This window comes from Urocitellus parryii, chromosome 3, assembly GCF_045843805.1.
Source record: "Urocitellus parryii isolate mUroPar1 chromosome 3, mUroPar1.hap1, whole genome shotgun sequence".
Lineage (NCBI taxonomy): Eukaryota > Metazoa > Chordata > Mammalia > Rodentia > Sciuridae > Urocitellus > Urocitellus parryii.
Genome location: NC_135533.1, coordinates 134,329,862 through 134,349,127, shown reverse-complemented (window position 1 = coordinate 134,349,127; position 19,266 = coordinate 134,329,862). Strand labels below are relative to the sequence as shown.

The following is a 19,266-nucleotide window of genomic DNA, read 5'->3' as shown; positions in this document are numbered from 1 at the left end:
ACAAACAGGCAGTTGGAGCAACGCCCGGCCCAGGAGCCCTGCCTGCGCCCGGAGGTAGCAGAGTGGCTGCCTGCGGAGGCGCCCCAGCCTCTGGGCACTCGGGGCTGGGCATGGGCTTTCCCGGGCCCCTTCACGACCCGGCAAGACGCAGAGCTGGGGTTCCTGGCCCTCCTGGACAGTGCGGCCCCCGCCCCTCCCCAGAATCTCCCTCCTGGGCTTCCTCCCAATCCAGCTGGGCCCACGGTACCAGGCCGAAGCCCCTGGCCTCCCCCCCCTGCTCCCCAGACGAGGGCGTGAGCGGGGAGATGCAGGCACGGCCCCGGTGCAAACCACAGGTCCATCCACCAAAGGGAAAGCGAAAATCCAAAAAAATATATAAACAAATAAAAATAAAAATAATAAAAAATCATGATAAAACAATGTGCGAATGGTGAGGTGTCCCCAGGTCAGAGGGACAGGCAGCAGCTTGAGGATCGTCAGAGCGTGCAAATCCACAAGAACGGGCTTAAAAACAAAATGCCAAAACCAACAACAACAAAAAAAAAAAGAAAAAAAATGGGGGAAAATAAAAAGCAAAGATCTGAAACGTCTCTGGGCCCCGAGGTGGCGGGGGCGGGGCCGGGAGCTTACCATCGCGAGGGGAGTCGGCGGCCAGCGAACCTCCTTCTCGCGGCCCTTTATCGTGAGCAATTTGACGCATGATTATCGCGTCTATGAAGGTGGCCGCTGTCAGGGTGGTCTTACCCAGAGAGCGGAGCTCCATTTCCTGGATGGAAAAGGGTTTACTTTGAGTCTTTTCCCGGTGCAGGTCCGAGGCCGAGGCGGACGGCGCCGGCTGGTCCGGGCTGGCGTGCTGGGCTGCGAGGCTCTTGGCTGGGGTGCGGGCGATGGCCGCCGCATGGCTGGAGCTGGGGGGCGCGAGGGGCCGGGGCTCGGAGGTCTTGCCGGGGGAGGAGGCAGGCTCACGGGCCAGGGACTTGGGGAGGAAGGCATGGCCGGTGTCCGCACGGGGCCGCTCAGGCCGCGCCACCCGGGAGGCCTCCTTGGGCAGCAACACAGGCTCCATGAGGGTGGGGTAGACCCCTTCGAGGGTGCCTCCAAGCGGGCAGTGGGTGGCGGGCGGGAATGTGGCAGCTGGGCGGACAGGCGAGGAAGTGGAGGTGGACCTGGGGTAAAGAGAAGGTGGTCAGGTGGCTGGGGCCACTGCCTCACCTCGCCCCACCCTAAGTGAGCTCCCTGCCCTGGGCCGACCTGCAGGACGGCCAGTCCCACGGCCCACCCGCCCTAGAGCTGGCTGTTTTAACTAAACACCTACTAGGAACCAGCCCCTTGGAAAGGGCAGGGAACAAGATGGCCCAGGGCACCATGGCTAGCGCCTCCTGCGGAGAGGCCTTCTACAAGACCAGCAAAGGGCCAACTGACTGTGGCTGAGGGCAGGGACTGCTCCTCCCCAGAAGGGCAGGGCAGCCCAGAGGGTCTCCGGGGTCCGGCACCAGCCCCACGTCCCTGTCCTTTGCAAACTCACTCCCGGGGCCTTGTTGTCCCGTGGTCACCACCCCACCCCCACCCTCCCCTCATGCCCGGCCCCTTGACCCCATCAGCTGCCCGCCCAACCGCTCTGCTCATCACCTCTGCCCAGGCCCCTGCTCACCCAGCCGTCTGCCTGCCCACCTGCCACGGGGCCCGGCCACCACCACAGTGTCCAGCACGCCTGCCGCCCGCCCTCGCCCACCCTGCCCTGCCCGCCCTGGTGCCAACCTGGCCCACCTCAGGACCGTGGGCGTGCTAGGCTCCACAGGGGTGGCGGTGCCCTTCATGCCCGTGTTGTGCAGCACGCTGGGTCTCTGCTGCAGGGCGTCCTGGGTCCGAGGGGAGATGGGCGAGTGCTGCTGGCCATGAGGGTGGGGGGCAGGACGGCTGCTGTTGGCCCCACCCCCGCTGCCACCGCTGCCGCTGCCGCTGCTGCTCTGCTCTGTACCTGGGCACAGGCTATCATCAGGGAGCCGCCCAGGCCCCACGAGGACCCGCGGGCCCAGGGTGGAGCCCACGCCTACCGGGTCTCCAGATGGGCGCGTGTTCCACGGTCGCCGTGGACGTGAGGATGGACTTGTCCCGCTCCCGCTCTCGCTCTCGCTCCCGCTCTGACGAGGCTGTGCCCGTCGGCTTGGTCAAGGCACCTCCTGGGGACCAAGGCCAGACTCAGCCCCGATCCAGGGAGGGCTTCTCCCTGCTCGCGCCCAGTGCTCGGGGACCTGTGGTACCTGGGGACAGTGGGGAGCTGCTGTGCCGGCTGCTGAAGGGCGGGGGCGCTGTGGGCAGGTAGGCTAGGCGGTCCATGGCGGCAGCCGGGGTGCCTGGCGTCGGGGGCACCAGCACAGGCAGGTGTGGCACTTGGGACAGGTCGATGATGCCTGGGGTGGGGACATGGGGCTTAGCCACAGAAAAAGGGGCATGGCGACAGCCAGCAGCCCCGCACGGTCCAGGGAAAACAGACTCACCTCCACGACCCTTTCCCAGAGTGTTGGACGGGCAGCCCCCGCCCCTGCCCTGGAGGGTCGCTCCCTGCCTGGGTGGCCTCTGTTCTCGGGGCTGTCCCCTCACCACCAGCCTCACCCAGACTCACTGTCTACAAAGCCCGCGACTGGTTCTCACCTTGGCCTGCAGCACTGCTGCCTGGCGCCCAGGACACCAGGGCTGCCCCCCCCAGCCCCCGCCAGCCTGAGTGCTAGGAGAGCACCGTGCACGCGCACACGCCTGTGCCATAACCCCAAACCCCCAACCAGTGGGCGCGCAGTGGCTTCTGCATCCCAGCAAGCCCCAGAGCCGGGGAGAAGCCCACTGCCCACCTCGCGGGCCAGCGGCGTAGTTGAGCGCCAGGGAGGACTCCCGGGGTGAGAGGCCCCTCAGCATGTCCGCGCGCTGGGCCATGGCGCTGGCCGCCGCGTTGTGGTGCATCTGCTGCGAGGTGATGTAGTCGTTGATGATGGTCTGGCGGTTCTCCAGCGCCGCTGTGTCCGGGTAGCCGCGGATGAGGTAAGGCGGGTACAGGTGTGGGTACGTGGGGTTGGGCGCCAGGTGTCGCGGCAGGTAATAGGCAGTGGCTGTGGGGAGGGGACCGAGGTCAGCCAGGCCACAGGGAGTGGAGACACCTACCGTCCTTATAGGTGACATGGGCTCCCGAAGAACGAGCAGTACACGCCCGACCAGGCCACGCGGCATTTCAGCTGAGGTGCCCACACGGAGGCCTCAGGAGGGGCCTTCTGATCCCCCAACAGGTCTGTCCTTGGACAAAGGCCCCAACCTGGCCGTGTGGCAGAAGCCCCCGCCCAGCCTGATCCAGCTCAGGTCCAGGGCAGAGCCAGCCCCCAGCCCAGGGTCCGCTCCAGGCCCAACACGCCCAGCCGGCGCTGGCTCCTCTAGGCCTCAGCACCCCTCCAGGGAGTCTGGCTGCTGATCCCTGAGGGTCCCTGTGCTGGTGCTGCTGAGGTCCCCACCCGTGTCCCGCCTCCCAGGGTGGGGGTTCCAGACCCCCAGTCACCTGCGTCCAGAGGGATCCCGCGGGGTATGGAAGTGGGGTCGAAGGCCAGCGGGATGTGCCCCCGGTACAGGTCCACGCCACTCACGCCGCGCAGCAGGTGCTCGTAGGAGGAGAGGGGGTGCGGGTGGTGCTCGGGCACCGCGCTATGCGGGGACTTGGCGATCTCGCGGGGTGTTGAGGTCAGCTTCCGGTCCTGGGACGCCTTGCTGGAGGACAGGCTGCCTGCAGGACAGGGCGGGGGCTGGCGTCTGGGGAGCTGTCACGGGGCTCCCCCAGGACAGGCTCCTCCCCGGGCCAGCCCGTGGCCAGCTCCCGGCCCCCCCCATTCTCTCTGCAATTTCTTCAACCAGACCCCTCGTCCACTCCTTCCCTCCGGGTTCCTTCATTCAATCTACCAAACATCTGTGCGGCCTCCGCCTGGCACCCAGTGCTGCCCAGAGCACGAGGCCCCTGGGACAAGACAGACCCACATCCCAGACCTGCGGAGCTGACGCTTGAATCAGAAGACAGAGACAGACCAGGAACAGACAAGGACTCCAGGACAATAAACGTTCAGAATGAAACTGTCACAGGACGTGATCAGAACTGAGAGGAGGGGTGTAAGAGTGTCCCGAGGATGTGACCTTTGAACAGAGGCTGGGGACTGAGCAGGGCAGGGAAGGTGCTGCTGGGGAAGGCAGAGGGGTTGGCACGTGCAAAGGCCCTGAGAGAGGACCAGGCAGAGACGCGCTCTGTGGGGGTTTGGAGGAGCCCACCGCGCCACCCACTCTCACCTTCCTGCAGGCGAGGCGTGGGCTCCCTGGTGGTCACGGGTGAGCCGCGGGGCAGGTGGCTGGTGAAAGGTGCCCCATGGTCCTCGTAAGTCAGGGGGCTCTGCCGTGGCTTGCCGAGCTCGGGGACGATGACCGGGGCCCCACGGGTGATGGAGCCCCCGGAGCTGCCCACAGCGCCCGGCCGGCCCTTCAGGCTCTCCTCGTAGCAGGCACGCTCCAGAGCCCGTGCGTCCGCCATCACGTCAAGCGGGTGCACAGGTGGGAAGGTCCGGCCAGGGCTGCCAATGATGGAGCGCACGTCGTGCTTCTTGGAGCCCGTGGAGGACGAGCCTGTGTCGTACTTGAGCGGGGTGCCCTGGGGACAGAGGGCGCCAACTCTCACGCCCAGCCCAGGACAGACGCCGGCGTCCTGCCTGCCTGGGCCTGGCCTCATCCTGGCCAGAGCTACCTGGGAGCTGCAGGAAGGGGCAGAAGGCTCAGCTGTCAGTCAATCCTCCCCAGGCAAGTGGTGGACCATCCACTAGCCCTGGGGCGTACTGGAAGGAGCCCTGCCCACATGGGCCAAGCTTCCTCTGGTCGGCAGGGACCCTCCACGGTGCGCCCAAGACCTGGCTGGGAACCCCGCCCCACCATCCTGAGCCAGGCCGTGGGTGCTGAGCTTGAGGATGAGGTTCACGTTTGCTCTCTGGCCCAAAAGGGCAGCTGTGGAGCTGACGGTGAACAAGAAGCCAAGTCTCCCAGGAGCAGAGCCTGCTCTGTCCCAGCAGGCTGGGGAGACGGGGTCCAGGCCTGGTCCCTTTATTCAGCCATGTTTAACCAGTTTCCTGAGGAGGGGGAACGTTCTAGCTTCTGAGAGGATATTCTAAAATCAGCCTTGCCCCATCTTGGACACAAGGTGGGTCCTTTCCAATGGCTCCACTGCTGCCCAGAGCCGAGAGCCAGTCCTTCCCCAGCCTCTGTGCCCTGGGGGGTGTGGACATCTTCACCCAGAGACATGGTGGCTGGGGGTGCCCTTCACCACCTGGGGAGCCCTCCTGACCCTCCTCACAACTGTACACCCGGCCACCTCCGACCATGAGGGGACAGTGGCCTGCAGGGGCTCCACAGACTCCTACTGTCACCATGACGGCAGGTCCTCCCCACCCGGCTGGGGCCGCAGGGGATGCCACTTGCAGGACACAGGCTCGGGTTTGCTGGGCCCTGGGTGAGTCCTTGACTTCTCTGAACCTCAGCGACTCACCAACAAATGGGGACGGAGAACCAGGAGGACCACCGTGATGCCCCACGGCCGGCCACCCCCCTGCCCGTACCTGGGTGATGGAGCCCTCCTTGAGTGGCCGTGGGGCCAGGGGCAGCTCAGGGGTGCGCCGGAGCTCCTCGCGGGGGATCTCGTGGATAGAGCGGCCCGCTTCCTTCACGGTGGCCACCAGGCCCTCGTGGGATGGCTTCAGCTTGAGGGGGCCCAGGGCCTCCAAGGGCCGGGTCTTGTAGGCCTCAGCCAGGTCCCGCGGGGGTGGCGGTGGCGGGGGTGGCGTGCCCTCGCGCTTCAGCAGTTTGGCCTCCCTGCGCAGGTAGTCCTCCTGGGCCTCCACGTAGGACCGCGGGATCCCTGCCACGCGAAGGGACCACCCTCAGCACACGTTGCACACCCTGCTGGGCCACCCTGGGTCCTCCCCAGCCAGGTCTGGAGCCCAAGTCCTCCCGGTGTGACCTCGTTAACATACACGGACAGTGTGTGACATCCCAAGGACAGCACAGATCAGGGCTGGGCGCAGCACTGCCCACCTGGGCCAGCCTGGGCTCCACCCCAGACCTGGGAACAGGCACAGGGCTGGCACCTCTGGCCGCGCACACTACCCTCTGCAGGCCCTGCTGGGCCACCCCCGCCAGGCGATCCCCGGAGGCCCGTCCATCCTCACACGCCCTGGGCAAGCGCCTGCGCATCTGCCCCCCAGCTCCCACCCTGCTCTGTGCCCCGGGATGGGCCCCAGCCCCACGGGAGCAGGGGCCGTACCTTGGGTGATGGAGCCGCGGATGTGGTGCTGCTCCTTGAGGGGGTGGGGGCTGTGCCGCTCGGGGGGCATGGCGCGTCCCATGAGACCTGGGGAAAGCAGGGCGTCACGGCACGTCCCCAGCCGGCCGTGGGCAAGGGGCAGGGTCTGCTAACCACTACACCCACGACACAGGCTGGGGCACAGGACCTAGCAGCAAGTGCCCCGTCCTCTGGGCCTCATGCTGCCTCCAGATGGAGTCCAGCCTCAGCCATCTGTGAATCAGGGACGGCCACCCCACCGCCTCCCTGCGAGGCATCCAGAGACCACTCACTGTCCCTTGACACCCCACCAGCTGGGAAGCCCAGGGCAGGAGTGAGGGCCCACACTTGTGTCCCTGGGGTGGGCAGTGGGCAGCGGGCGGAACCCACCCTCAATGCCTGCTGAGGAGATGGTCCTGCCCACACGGCCCTCCATCACATCGTAGGTGCGCTTGGGGGCCGTCGCCTCATGGGGTGCCCCTGAGCTGCTCCTGCCGTCCTCCTTGGAGCACTGGGACACAGACATGCCACCTGGAGAGCAGACGGAGGCACCTGAGGAACTGGCCTCTGCCCGCTGTGGGCCTCCCAGCAGCCCGGGGCTCCTGGATGGAGAGGCAGAGATGCTGCCTGCTGCCGCGGCCCAGGCTCTCCTGCTGGCGAGTGGGCATGAGTCTGGCCCTACACAAGGCCCTCAGGAGGCGTGGACACGGGCACGCATGTGCAAACAGTCATGAGCCTGCCGCAGAGGCCTGTGGCCATGTGGACAGAGGGGTGACAAGGGACACCCACACAACCTGTCTGTGGGCGCACGCGCAGATATGCATGTGCCCTGGGTCAACGCACGTGGGGTGAAGGAGTCCCTGTGGAGAGGCGACTCCTCATCCCCAGATAGGGCAGCATCTGTGCAGAGGGGGCAGAGGTCAGTAGCCGTCCCCTGCCCAGCGCTGTCCTGTTAGCTGCTGTGAGGATAACAAGCTCCAGGCTACAGGGTGTCTCTGATGCCACCCTGACCACCAGCCAGTCATCCCCCAGACTACCATCCCCGGGGGACTCCACTGGGGCTGAAGAGGCAGCTGCAGCTCATCCCCAAGCCACAAGGCACCAGCTCCACTTCCGGGGTGGGGGGAAGCAACTGGATGCAGCACCCTGGGGTCCACACCACTGAGTGCCCAGGGCTGCCAGGAAACGCCTGTTGCACTGAGCCCCTGCCCTCCCTCACCCCAGGGCTCCTGGTTCCAGAATCCAGAGGTGGAGGGGAAGGATTGGGAGGGGCAGGGCCAGTGGGGACTGGAGTCATGCTGGCCACGGGAGCGTGCAGAGCTGGGCCCAGCAGGGAGCACGGGAACCTAGTGCTGGGCCTCTTCCCTCACAGGCTGACCATAGCATTAGTAATAAAGAACTGGGCATGGGGGAAGGCCCCGGGGCCAACCCTTGCCTGGCCCGCACTACCCTTCAGACTGCACTCCTAGTCTACTCGACCCCAGCCTGCCCGTGAACCACATCCAGGGGTCAGGCCTCATCCCCTGGTCCTGCTGTCTGTCTCTGAGGGTCAGGAGGACGCCCACATTGGGACCTAGGACCTGGGTAAGGGGCACCCCGTCTCCTCCACCCGGCTCTCAGCACAGGAGCCAATAGGAGGCAACCCCTGCCCTGGATTGTCCACAGGCACCTGGCTGCTCTCCCATGCCACTGTGGGTCTGGGACACTCCCTTCTTAACCAGCGGTGGACGTGCCAAGGCCCGTGGTCTGGTGGACAGGCCTCACGAGAAGGGCAGGTTTCCACAACTCAAAATTAACAAGGGACTTCTGACTCGCTTCTGCCGTGGCGTCCCAGGAGCTAACAGGGTGGGACATGGCCTGGTCTAATGTCTGCCCTGTCCCCAGCCCTGGCACAAACTCACGGGGAGACGCAAGTGACCAAGTGACGAGCTCCCCAGCACCCTTCTCCTCCCAGCAGTGTGCTCTGGGCACCAGAGATCCCTGCGATGGGGGGAGGGGAGGCCAGGGGCTGCCCACCCTGCACTCACCCTCATAGGACAGCACATGGCCCTTCTTGCCCTCGTAGATGACGTGGCCCTTGGGCAGGCTGTCCTCCCGGGCCCGGTCCAAACGACTGGGGCTGTCCTCGCCGATGATCCTGGTGATGGTGCCCTTGTACAGGACGTCGGCCGGGGTACCCTGTGGGGATGGAGAGCTGAACACGGAACCCTTGGTGACCTGATCCACACGTGGCCCACCTGAGCACATGTGTGCATACACGTGTGGCATCTCCATGGGGGCAGAGCCCATGGGGACACAGGGCATAAGGCGAGACGCACCAGGACCAGGAGCCCTGCTTTACAGAGGGCTGCCACGTAGCGATAGCCTGCCAACACCGTCCTGATCTCTCAGTCCTGGGACTGACCCAGGATGGACAGGGCCATGTGCTGTCTCAGACAAAGCAAAGGCTCGGGTGAGGTGCTCCGCCCAGAGCTGCCTGGCCAGTGAGGTAGGAGCTGGACTCGACCCAAGGCCTGGACTGCAGTGGTCCCGCCCTGTGCCAGGTGGGGGCGCCACCATCGGGGAGCTCAGGGGTCAGATGTCTCAGGGCAGCTGCTGGCCACAAGACTCAGCTCCTGCCTCGGGTCCTCGACCAAGTGCCATTGCCCAGGCTTCCCGAAACCAGGACAAAGGCTCTGCTCAGTGCTGGGTGTCAGACACTGGCTCCTGAGCCTCCCAACCTGGGGCTGATGACTCTGGCCCTGGCGAATGGCTGGCAGTGACCCTGGCCTGGACACACCACGCACACTCCCCAGCCCCTCTCCCCAAGCTGTGACGATCCAAAATATCCCCAGATGCTGTTCAGTGTCCCCTGGGGGTATGACTGTCCCTAGTGGAGAGCCACCCTTTAGAAGCAGCAAGCCCCTGAAGGGTGTGCTCACGCAGAGGGCAGGCCCTGCTGGGCGATTTCCAGGAACAGTGGACACGTCAGGACACCACTCTGGAGACAGGTCTTTGGGGAATCAAACAGCAAGCTGACCCAGCTGCCGTGTGGCCTTTGCCAAGTCCCTGTCTGTGTGGACCCCAGTTTGCACATCTACAAAATGAAGCCTCGACTCTGAGACTCTCAAAGGCACCTGGTACAGACAAGGTGTCCCCAGATCCGCAGCTCCCTCTTCCCTTCTGCGATCTCAGGAACAGACTCAGTGATGTGGAGTCCTACTGTGTTCCAGGCCCTGCCCTGGGGAACTGAGTCTCCTGTGGGACTCTGCTGAGGAGTGTGCCCTGGGGTGGGGACAGTGCCTGGCAGAGACTGCGAGCCAGGACCCCTTGCTGTGACATGGGTGTAGAGGCGCAGGCGGGCATCAGTCAGGCCAGGTGGCAGCTCAGCTCATTGGGAGAGTCCTCAGCAGGGGATCCGACATCCTTGCAGCAAAGGCCGTACCGGGGTTGGGGTTGCTGGCATTAGTGCACCTGTCACCGTATCTTGGGTGACACCTAATGGTTGGGGTGGAGTAGTGTCTGCTGGGAGCTCAGGGGCTTCCCCACAGCAAGGTTCACTGGTGGGACCCAGGGGCCTCAAGTGCGCCCCACAGCAGGGCGGAGGACGGACACACAGCCAGGCTGCTGGCCCTGTCTGGGAGGGTTCGCTGGACAAAGTCCGTGGAATACAGATGCCTGTGCCCAGGCCTATGGCCACTCGATGTCGGCCCCATGAGCTTGCCCCAGGTGGAAAGGAGTGCCAATCAGGACGGGGACGACCTCAGGCTTCCAAGCTGATCGTGGGGCAAGGTGTCTCAGTGGCCAACGTCCCATGGCCAAGCAACGTTTCTGCATATGGTGGGCAAGAGCCAAGTCCACCCTGCCCTCACGGCAAGGCTGGGAGCAGTGTGACCCTCACCTGCCTCAGATTCTCTGGCAGCTGCCACTCCGCCAGGATCAGCCAAGGAGTGGGTGTGGCCCAGACAGCTTGGTCGTGGCTGCCTGGACCCACGGCAGGTGCAGGTCAGGGGCTTCCACACTGCCCGTGGACCCCTACGACCTCGCAATTGGCTCTCCGGGAGGGTGTGTCCCTGTCCGAGTGTGGCAGGGCTGGGACCCAGCTGCCCTCGGCTGGCCTTTGTCCCTAATCCTTGCTCTCACACCCCACAAGGCTGCTGGGATTTCAAAACCTTCCCCTTCCAGAGGCACAGCACTGAAGGGCACCGTGTCCCAGTGGTGGCCACAACTCCACTGAGTGTGCACACATGGCACAAGGCTGGCAGCACGTGGCCCCTCCTCCAGCAGGCGAGCCACCACCTCGGCCCTCTGCCTGCGGCCCCTGCCCTGGATTCCGGCTACTCTGGCTCACAGCCCCCCGGTTGCCCACTAAATGACTTTTTGGGGACTAAGCCTGCCAGCCACGGGGCTTCACTGGCTTTGAAGTGCTCCATCCTCTGAAGCCACTGTGCCCGGCTGCCTCCTGTCCACAGCCACTCCCTGTGCTACACGTGGGCTCGGAGGGCAGTGAGGCTGCAGCTCTGCCCGGCGTCCCAGCCTGACCATGCCCCAGGAGGCCCACCCCGCCCTGCCAGGACACCTACGTGGGTGATGGAGCCCCGGTAGGCACTGGGGCTCTCGGAGGGCCCCCGCGTGCTGGGTATGCCCCTGGTGATGCTCCCGCCCGCAACGGAGCCCAGAGATGTCCCTGCAAGACATGAAACACGGGCGCTTTGGGTGTCTGCAGCTGCCCCCCCAGGGCCCAGGTTGGGGGGTGGCCCAGGGGCAGATGCTGGGGACCCAGGGTCAGAGGCTGGGGACCTAAGGAAGTGGTCCAGGGACAGATGTCGGGATCCATGCTGGGGATGATATGGGGCAGAGGCTGGGGACCTGGGGAGGGGGCCAGGGCTGCTGGTGATGGCCCTCACCTCTCAGCACAGACATCTCCTGGGCCGTGGGTGCGCCCAGGCTCTCAGGTGGGCCAGCCTGGCCCCGTGGCGACAGCTGTTCTTGCTTCACTCCACTGAAGGGCGCTGCAGACCAGCGAGAGGGTGGGCCGTGAGGAGCAGCCCACCAGCCCTCATCCCAGGGCTGCTGCCCGGGCCTGTGGGCACGAGGCCCCCCACAGGCATCCGGCCAGGACTGCTGGGCTGCCCACTGCTACCTAGAGCCCCACAGGCCCAGACTCCCACCCTCACGCCCAATGCAAGGCCACCAGGTGGGCAGGCCCAGGTCCTCACCAAGCTTCTTGGGGTCCATGGTGAGGGGCAGCCCCATGCTGATGGGGCCCACGGGGGCCTTGGCGTGCTCGGAGTATGGGACATGGAGCTGGACCGACATTCCCTGCAGGGCCAGAGTGTCGGGTCACAGTGGCCCTCAGCCAGAGTAGCCCAGCTGACCCTGGCCTGAGGCTGGAGAGGGCTGCAGTCCACCCTGCTGTGCACCTGTGTGACCGCACTCAGACAGCCTCCAGCCCTCCCCTCCCTGGTGCAGTTCAACAAAAACGGTAGGCAGAAGCAGCCCAGGCCGAATGGACGCCACATTCCTGACCTGGCTACACTGGGGGCGGGGGGGGGGGATAGCCCAAGAGGTGCTGGGCAGCTGGCCACACACCAAGCGCTCACCCTGGGAAGCCCTTCACTTCTATTAATCCACCCACCACTGAACAGACGGCAAGCTGAGGCCACGGTGCGCTGGCTGCCCCATGAGCGACCTCCAAGGACCAGAATCCAGGTGTCCAGGGCAGGCACAGACCCAGCACTGAGTGCAGGGACCCGGACCCTAAGGAACCCAGTGCTCCAGAGCCCCACCCCATAGGTGGGCAGACCCAGCTCCTAGGGGGAGGGGCCACGCCTGGGCACCTGGCCACAAAGCCGCTCCACAATGCCCCTCACCTGGGAGATGGCACCCATGTGCCTCTCGAGGACGCCGGGGTGTTTGGTGGAGGAGATGAGGGGAGGTGGGTTGGAGATGGTGGGTGGGCGTGGCAGGACAGGCCGGGCACTGTCGTGGAGGCCCAGGGGCAGCGGGTGACCTGCAGGGCACATGTCTGCTGTGAAGACCCCACAACCCTGGACACCCTCCACCTCCCTTGTGCCGACAGGAGATCCCTGGCTGGCCCCCAAACCCTCTCCAGGTTCTGGACCATGGCAAACAGCCGGGGCCCAGTGGCTGAGGCCGAGCTGAGTAAGTGTGTCAGCCGAGAAGCCGAGACTGGACCAAGCACTCACCAGGTGGTGCGTAGGCAAAGGCTGAGGGGTCCGGGGCATGTGGGGAGGCCTTGATCACCTCCCGAGGGGGCACAGGGAAGGGCAGGCCCGAGGTCCAGCAAGGGGGCTCTGCAGGCAGCTTCTGGCCCTCGGCTGCGAAGGCTGAGAAGAACGCAGGCTTCTCTGTGGAGGGCATGAGGTGGGCAGTCAGGTGGTGCCCAGCTGCCTGCCTCTGGGACCCCCACAGCCCTGGGCACCCTCCTGCCTGCATCCTGGAGGCTGTGCTGTGACCTGCTCAGCATGGATGCACAGGAGGTACCTCGGGGTTGGGGCCACCCTTGAGACCACAGGAACCTCTGGGGACAGGAATGGGCAGTTTGCACTGAGGGCACAGAACCAATGCCAGGGAGCGAGAGGGCCTGGGGCGCCACCCTCACCAGGGCAGGGCCCCTCTCTGAACTCATCTCCTGCAGACTGAGGGGCTGGGCCGAGGTGTCCACAGAGGGGGCTGCGGCTTGCTGACCGGGGTGCCAGTCATCACAGGGACAGCCATCATGCTGAGCCTGGTCCAGCAGAGGCACCTCTATCAGGGCTAGTGGAAAGTGGGGTCCCCAGTGAGGCCCTCTGTGCCCGCAGCCCTTGGGTGGGCAGCTGGCACTGAGGTCCAGCTTCCAGCCTTCGCGAGGTCCCTGAAGGTGCCCAAGGGTGACACCCAGACACAGCAGCAGTCACAGCCGGTAAGCGGCCAGGTCAGGATTTGAACCGGTGTGGCGGTCAATGGTGACAGGAATTGGTGCCCTCCTAGGGCCTCCTCTAGACCAACACTGAACACATCAGCCCAGCTGTCCCCACAGCACCTCCAGGGCCACGGGTACGGTCCCTGTTTCATAGACAGGAAAACTGAGGCCCCAGATACCAGGTGGGAGCTTCGAGGCAGGAGGCTCGGCGCCAGGCCTGGCTCTTCCCCTCCTGGCCACCAGAAGAGTAACCACGCATGACCCTCAACTGACACAGCCAGGGGCCCTGGGCTTAGGTCTGCCATCACGGTGTTCCCCCACTGGCCCCTGGCCCTTTGCTGAGTCGGTGCTAAGCTCTAGACAGATGCTAGGGGGCAGGGGTAACTAGTTCAGAGGTGGAGAAGGACACAAAGTGGCAATGAGGGAGGTCTGGGGCCCGGGGGTAGGGCAGGGGAGGTGTCATCTCTTGAGGGCCTGTGGAGTAAGGCAGGGGAGTGCCGGGATGGATCAGTGATGCCCGCTATGGGCATGGCCTGGGAGGGCAGCCTGCAGGCTGCAGAGTGGACCTTGCCTCCTACGAGACGTGGCGCTTCCCTGCACTGTGTGCTGGAGGGCAGCTGCCCCAGTGGGCAAGGGCAAGGGCACAGAGGGCCTCCCTGGGGACCCCACTTTCCACTAGCCCTGGTGGAGGCGCCTCTGCTGGGCCAGCCCAGGCCAGGAAGCTCTGAGAACACCCTGGCTGGCCACACTGGCCAGCCCCCGCCCACCTCCTCAGCTGCTCTCCACTCTGGAGGGCGGGGGAGGAGGCCTGGGTCTGGGAGGGACTTGGGGCCCAGCCGGGCTGGCGGGAGACAACCTGCTCCTCCAGCTGGGCCCAGGGGAGCCCTGGGGGCGCTGCTCTGCAGAGGGGCCGGGGCCAGGGCGGGGAGCTGCTTCCTAAGAAATGAGAGTGTCCTGGGGGAGCCAAGCTGCCGACCAGACCAAAGATGCCAAGAGCCTGCGCCAGGTGCGCCATATCCGTGGAAAACCGAGCCTAGGAGCCGGCCCAGGCCCGAGCTCATGGAGACCACGGCTGGTGGCTGCTCTTCCCCGGGGGGGCTTGTGACCCAGCCCAGCTGGCTCTGGCTGGCCCCATGTGGTTCCTGCCCCACTCCAGCTGACACCAGCCCGAGCTGTCCAGGTCCCTGACACACATACACAGCTGTCCTCAGGCTCTTGTCCTGAGCCTGGAATGTCCTTCCAGAGAGTACCCCGCATCACACCCCTCACCTGTCCCATGCGGCCACCCCTCCCGACAGGCACCCCAGCCCAGGGAGACAGCTTGGCCACACCAGGCGGCCACCAGGTCCCCGGCCTGTCTCTGAAACCAGCTCCAGATCCGTGCTTCCTCCTGTGTCCAAGGCCAGGCCCCTAGTCCAGGCCACCTCACTGTGGCCTTGTGCCTCTGCCCGACCCTGTGGCCCTTCCTGCCCCCCAGCAACCTGAGAGATGTTTCCAACACAGGGGCCCAGCTGTGCGTCCCTCCCCAGTGCCCACTCACCGGAGGCTTTGCTGCTGTGAGACAAAACTCCCGTCCACGGCCCACATCAGGGCCTCCACCTGAACAGCCCTGCCCACGGCCTCGCAGCTGGCCCCTCACACTCCCCAGAGACGCCTTCCCTGCCCTGGTTGCTGGCCCGCCTCCCGCTAAACACTCGCCTGCGGTCCTGTTCTGCTCAGGATCCCCTCAGCAGCTCCCAGAGCAGGACATTCAGCCTCTGGCCACCAGATCTCCACTGCCAAACACAACCACAGGCATCCCACCTGCCCTGCCCAGGAGGAGGGTCAGGAGGCTCCTGCATGCTGCTAGGGGTGCTTGTCCACCCTCCCCAGAACAGAAGCCTCCGCAGCACATGAAAATGGCCACGGGGAGCATAGGGTGGGCATCCATCACTACCACTTCCCAAGGCCGTCCATGGCCAAGGGCCAGCTGGGTTTCCTCAGGAGATGCTATGACGGAGGCTGGGGAGGGGCATCGGGCAGTGGTCACAGCTGAGCCTTGCTGATCACGGAGACCAGCCTCTGGGCCTGCTGCTTTGGACCCCTGCGGCCAGCAGGTGCAACCTGGGGTCGGTCATGTGACGATCCCCACATGAGCCTTAGTACTTGCTGCCTGTCAGGCCTTGGGAAGGGGGATGGTTCGGGAACAGACTCAGGAGTCCTCAGTCCAGATGAAACGGGCAGAAACAAGACACAGAGGGCAGGAAAGCTCGCCTCAGTCTGCCAACCCAGGCCTTATGGTGACAGCACAGTCAGGGGTCTGCCCTGGTTCCCTGGTGGGCACGGCAACCTCACCCCAGAACAAGGTCCAGGCAAGAGCTGTAGAGGGCAGCACGCCCCGCCAGCTGGGGACCCGGCCTCACCTGGGGTTCTTGGACAATTGGACAAGTCACCCCAGCGGGGGGTACGGATGCGGTTCTGCACGGGACCATGCTCTGGACACATGGAGGAGTGCCCGTGGAGAGTGAGGATGTCGCATGAAAAGACGGCCCCGAGGGCCACCCAGGCCCGACCTGCCCTGCAACGTGGGTGGGCCCACGTGTGCCCACCACAGACAAGCACCAGCTCTCCAGGCGGCCACCATCCCTAGCTGCAGGCCTGGACTTGTCCCACTGTCCCCGGAGACACCCTCCGGCCCTCCTCGGGGGCACACTCACCCTCCTTCTCGGCGGGAGGCGCAGGGCTCCTGCTTTTGACTGGAGGACTGGTGCTGGGCGGCTGGGCAGGGCCACCCTCCGGCTGTAGGTGCTGCGGGGTCGCTGGGGCAGAGGGACTTGGCTTAGGGGGCGCTGCCTCCTCCCGGGGTGGCTCATGGACCTTGGTGACCTGCTGGGGAGGGAGGGAAAAGTGAGCGTCCTTGTAAAGGGTCTGAGGTGACAGGTCAGTGAGTGTCCTGCATGGGCCAGTCTGGAAGTCAGAGCCCAGAAGGGGCAGTGACATACTCAAGGTCATATGCAGGGTCATAGGAGAGCTCTAGCACAAAGCATACGGGGTCACCACTCAGCTCCAGGAGAAGGGCCCGTCCCAGCTGCCGGGTGGGGTCGTCAGCTAGGGCCCAGCTCCACTCCCCGCCCACCTCCATCCCTAGAACCCAAATTCCACAGAGATCAGGGATGGGAAAAGGGCAGCGCTGACCCTGGGGTGTAGCAGTGTGGCCAGGCATGTCCAGTGCCCAACACTCATGAAGCCTGACCAATAGCCCCACCTGTGGGCTTGGAGCCCCCCAGTGCCCATCTCTTGGAAGGAGAACCTCTGAGGCCCACAGGCCTGGCCTGGCTAGGAGACTGTCCAGGGCTGGAGGCTCCTCAAGGGCCCTCAGTGAACTAGGACAGCTCCCTGCTCCCATGGACTAGTCTGGGGCCTCAGGGGACTCATGCAAGGAGGAGTAGGTCACAGCTGGCTCCCGGGGCGGGGGTCTAGGAAGACCCGCAGGCTGTAGGCTCCCGCCTCCCCCGCCGGTCCACAGCCCCTCCCCGGGGACCTCCTCAGGAAACAGGAGGCAGGAGGAGCGGCCGCAGGTGCAGACTCCAGCCCACCCGCTGCTGGGAACAGGAAGTCAAGGGGGGGGGCTCCCACTCACAATGGGGGGGATGGCGGCCGCCCGCTGCTTCAGCTGCTTCAAGTCCAGTGGCTTCTGAGGTGACGTGTTGGCCCTGGGATCACTGGTTGGGGTCAGGAGGCTGGGCCTCGGGGACATTAGCCTGTGGGGAGACAGGCGTCAGGCCACTTGGGGCTCTTGCTCTGGGCTGGCTCTTCTGATCCCATGGTCTCAGCCCCGGTGCTGGGGCAGGGAGGGACCCGCCAGAGAAGCCCTGAGAGGGACCAATGACCAGCGTCACGCAGCCATGGCCAACTGTTTCTCCTGGGGAATCTGGCCGCACAGAGGGGAACACTTCTCTGCTCCATGCAGCCCTCACTGTGGCCAAGACTGCCTTTGACCCAGCCCAGAGGCCAGGAGGAAAGGCATGGACAGAGGCCCAGGCCAGGACCACATGGCCCCTAGGAGAGCCCCAGGCCGGGACACGCCAGGGGCCCAGATGAGCCGCCATACCGCATGGAGCCGCCAGGAAGTCAAAGGCCCAGGCAGACCAAGGCAGAGGGCAATGGTGACTTATGGAGGTCACTACCCACCCAAGCCTGAGTGAGTGGGCACGAAGCCCAGTCAACAGGGGGCAGGGGGCTGGACCCCTGCACACCAGCCCAAGAGCAAACAGGTGAGCCCCGGCTTCCTGCTTAGGAGTGGGCAGTGCGTCCAGCGGGCGGCTACAGCGGCCATCCCGAGGGGCTCAGGGCTGTCACCTCCTTCAGCTCTATGAGGCCCCAGCACATAACTGCTGTGTGGCTCCTCCTTGGCAAGGGACATCTGAGGCAGAGCGGCCTCCTCTAGCGAAGGGCATCGGCAGGGCACAGAGCAAGCCCCGCCCTGATCTGGGCACAGGGGCAGGCAGACTCATCCCCACCCCAGGACTTCAGAATTACAAGGTTTGATGACACATGGGATGCGTGAGGGCAGCCACCTTGGGCTGCAACGCCAAACTAAGTTGGGGGTCCCCAGAATCCGCCCGTGGGCAGACAGCCGTGCACCATGGCTGTGTTGGTGATGTCACACGCAGGTGGAAAGCCACAGCCACTGCCTCCCAGGAGAGAGCGTGATGACCAGGACACGGCTCGTGCCACCCACCCTGCCCCAGTGAGGAGAAATGCCACCTTTCAGCAGATGGGGTGGGCAGATGCCCGTCTGGGGAAGGCCCCTCTCCACCCCGCTACAGCAGGACCATGGGCATGTGACCAGCCAGCCCTGTGGATACCAGCCTCCTGCCCGCATCTGCCACATGCCTGGCTGAGCAGGGAAAGCTGACAGACCGGGTGACGCCTGCTGAAGCTGCCTGGGGCATGCAGGTAGGGCCAGCCGAGGAAGGTCACCCTGACTCCTGCGGCAGGCAGCCCGCCCGCCCGCCATCCAGATCCCCAAACCTTGCTGTTCCCCTTCCTGGCTCTATGGCCCGGGCCCGAGGTGAGCCCTGCCCTGGGTCCACACAGGATGCTACCCCCAGCCGTGCACTCCCCATCCCCCAAATGCCCACACTCCCGGGGCGGCTCATTTACCCTCCTGCCTTGGAACTGGCTGGCACTGGTCACCTCAACTCCCTAGCTGCTCAGAAGGCAGTCTGGAGGCTCCTCCAAGGCCTAACCCTAGGTGTCCCTGTGACCCAGCAATGCCACCTCCAGGTGTGCGCTCCGGGCATGCACACAGTGTCCACACAAAGGCACCCACCGCTGTGTGGCTGCCCCTCCCAACGGGGTACTAGAGAACAGAGGCTGTGGGCACCCAGCAGCAGGGGCCTCGCCAGCACCCCCACGGCCCCACCAGCCTCACGAGGAACAGCAGAGAACAAAACGCCGGAGAGCCCAAATGTCCACTCAGACTGAGCACAAGGACAAGACGGGCCGTGTGGAGCCCTGTGGGGCCTAGGAAGGACCAGGAGGTGGTGCCTGCCACAGCGTGGGCGAGCCTCCCGGATGGCAGAGCCCCAGGCTGGGACTGCGCGCCCAGGTGCCCGGCAGGCCGACCCTGGCACAGGGAGGAGCCAGGGGCTGCTCAGGGCTGGGAGAACACTGGGTGGTGACGACGCCATTCTTCAGTGGTGGCGGCTGCGCTAGAGACCACTGGACGGAGTCTGTGGCCGTCTCTGCGAGTCTGTCACACGAGGAGCCCAGGGCCCCACGAAGCAGCTTCTTTCCTCAGATGGGAAAGTGGTTCACAGCAGGAAACCCACAGTGAGAACCTCAGAGCTGGAACTCTGACTCCCCGCACCCCGTCTCTCTCTGTCCCCAGGCAGGGAGGCAGGTCTCCTCCAAGGGCCTCTGCTTCCCAGGGCCGGAGGGGCTGCCTCTTCAACCTGTCAGCAGGCCCTCCTGGGGACACTGGGAGACCCAGAGCCCTCTTTCTGAGCCCCACCCCACAGTAAGATGGGGATTG

The 19,266-nt window shown here is 65.2% G+C and overlaps 1 protein-coding gene across 16 annotated transcripts in view; it reads right to left on the bottom strand.

Moving 5' to 3' along the window:
• Window positions 1-19,266, bottom strand: part of Ncor2 (nuclear receptor corepressor 2) — a 138,499-nt gene that overhangs the window by 7,826 nt on the left and 111,407 nt on the right. For 6 of the 16 annotated variants that reach the window (XM_077796068.1, XM_026402991.2, XM_026402993.2 and 3 more), the window contains 18 exons: window positions 16,867-16,987; window positions 15,944-16,115; window positions 12,532-12,693; window positions 12,196-12,335; window positions 11,542-11,644; window positions 11,230-11,334; window positions 10,906-11,009; window positions 8,371-8,521; window positions 6,734-6,874; window positions 6,326-6,412; window positions 5,622-5,920; window positions 4,312-4,666; window positions 3,539-3,760; window positions 2,847-3,101; window positions 2,262-2,411; window positions 2,055-2,180; window positions 1,759-1,978; window positions 631-1,166 (listed from right to left, as the gene is read on the bottom strand). In XM_077796068.1, coding sequence (XP_077652194.1) covers window positions 631-1,166; window positions 1,759-1,978; window positions 2,055-2,180; window positions 2,262-2,411; window positions 2,847-3,101; window positions 3,539-3,760; window positions 4,312-4,666; window positions 5,622-5,920; window positions 6,326-6,412; window positions 6,734-6,874; window positions 8,371-8,521; window positions 10,906-11,009; window positions 11,230-11,334; window positions 11,542-11,644; window positions 12,196-12,335; window positions 12,532-12,693; window positions 15,944-16,115; window positions 16,867-16,987 — 3,449 coding nt within the window. The remainder of the gene's footprint in view (window positions 1-630; window positions 1,167-1,758; window positions 1,979-2,054; window positions 2,181-2,261; window positions 2,412-2,846; window positions 3,102-3,538; window positions 3,761-4,311; window positions 4,667-5,621; window positions 5,921-6,325; window positions 6,413-6,733; window positions 6,875-8,370; window positions 8,522-10,905; window positions 11,010-11,229; window positions 11,335-11,541; window positions 11,645-12,195; window positions 12,336-12,531; window positions 12,694-15,943; window positions 16,116-16,866; window positions 16,988-19,266) is intronic. The other 10 variants (XM_026402985.2, XM_077796076.1, XM_026402990.2 and 7 more) reach the window with 7 other exon arrangements.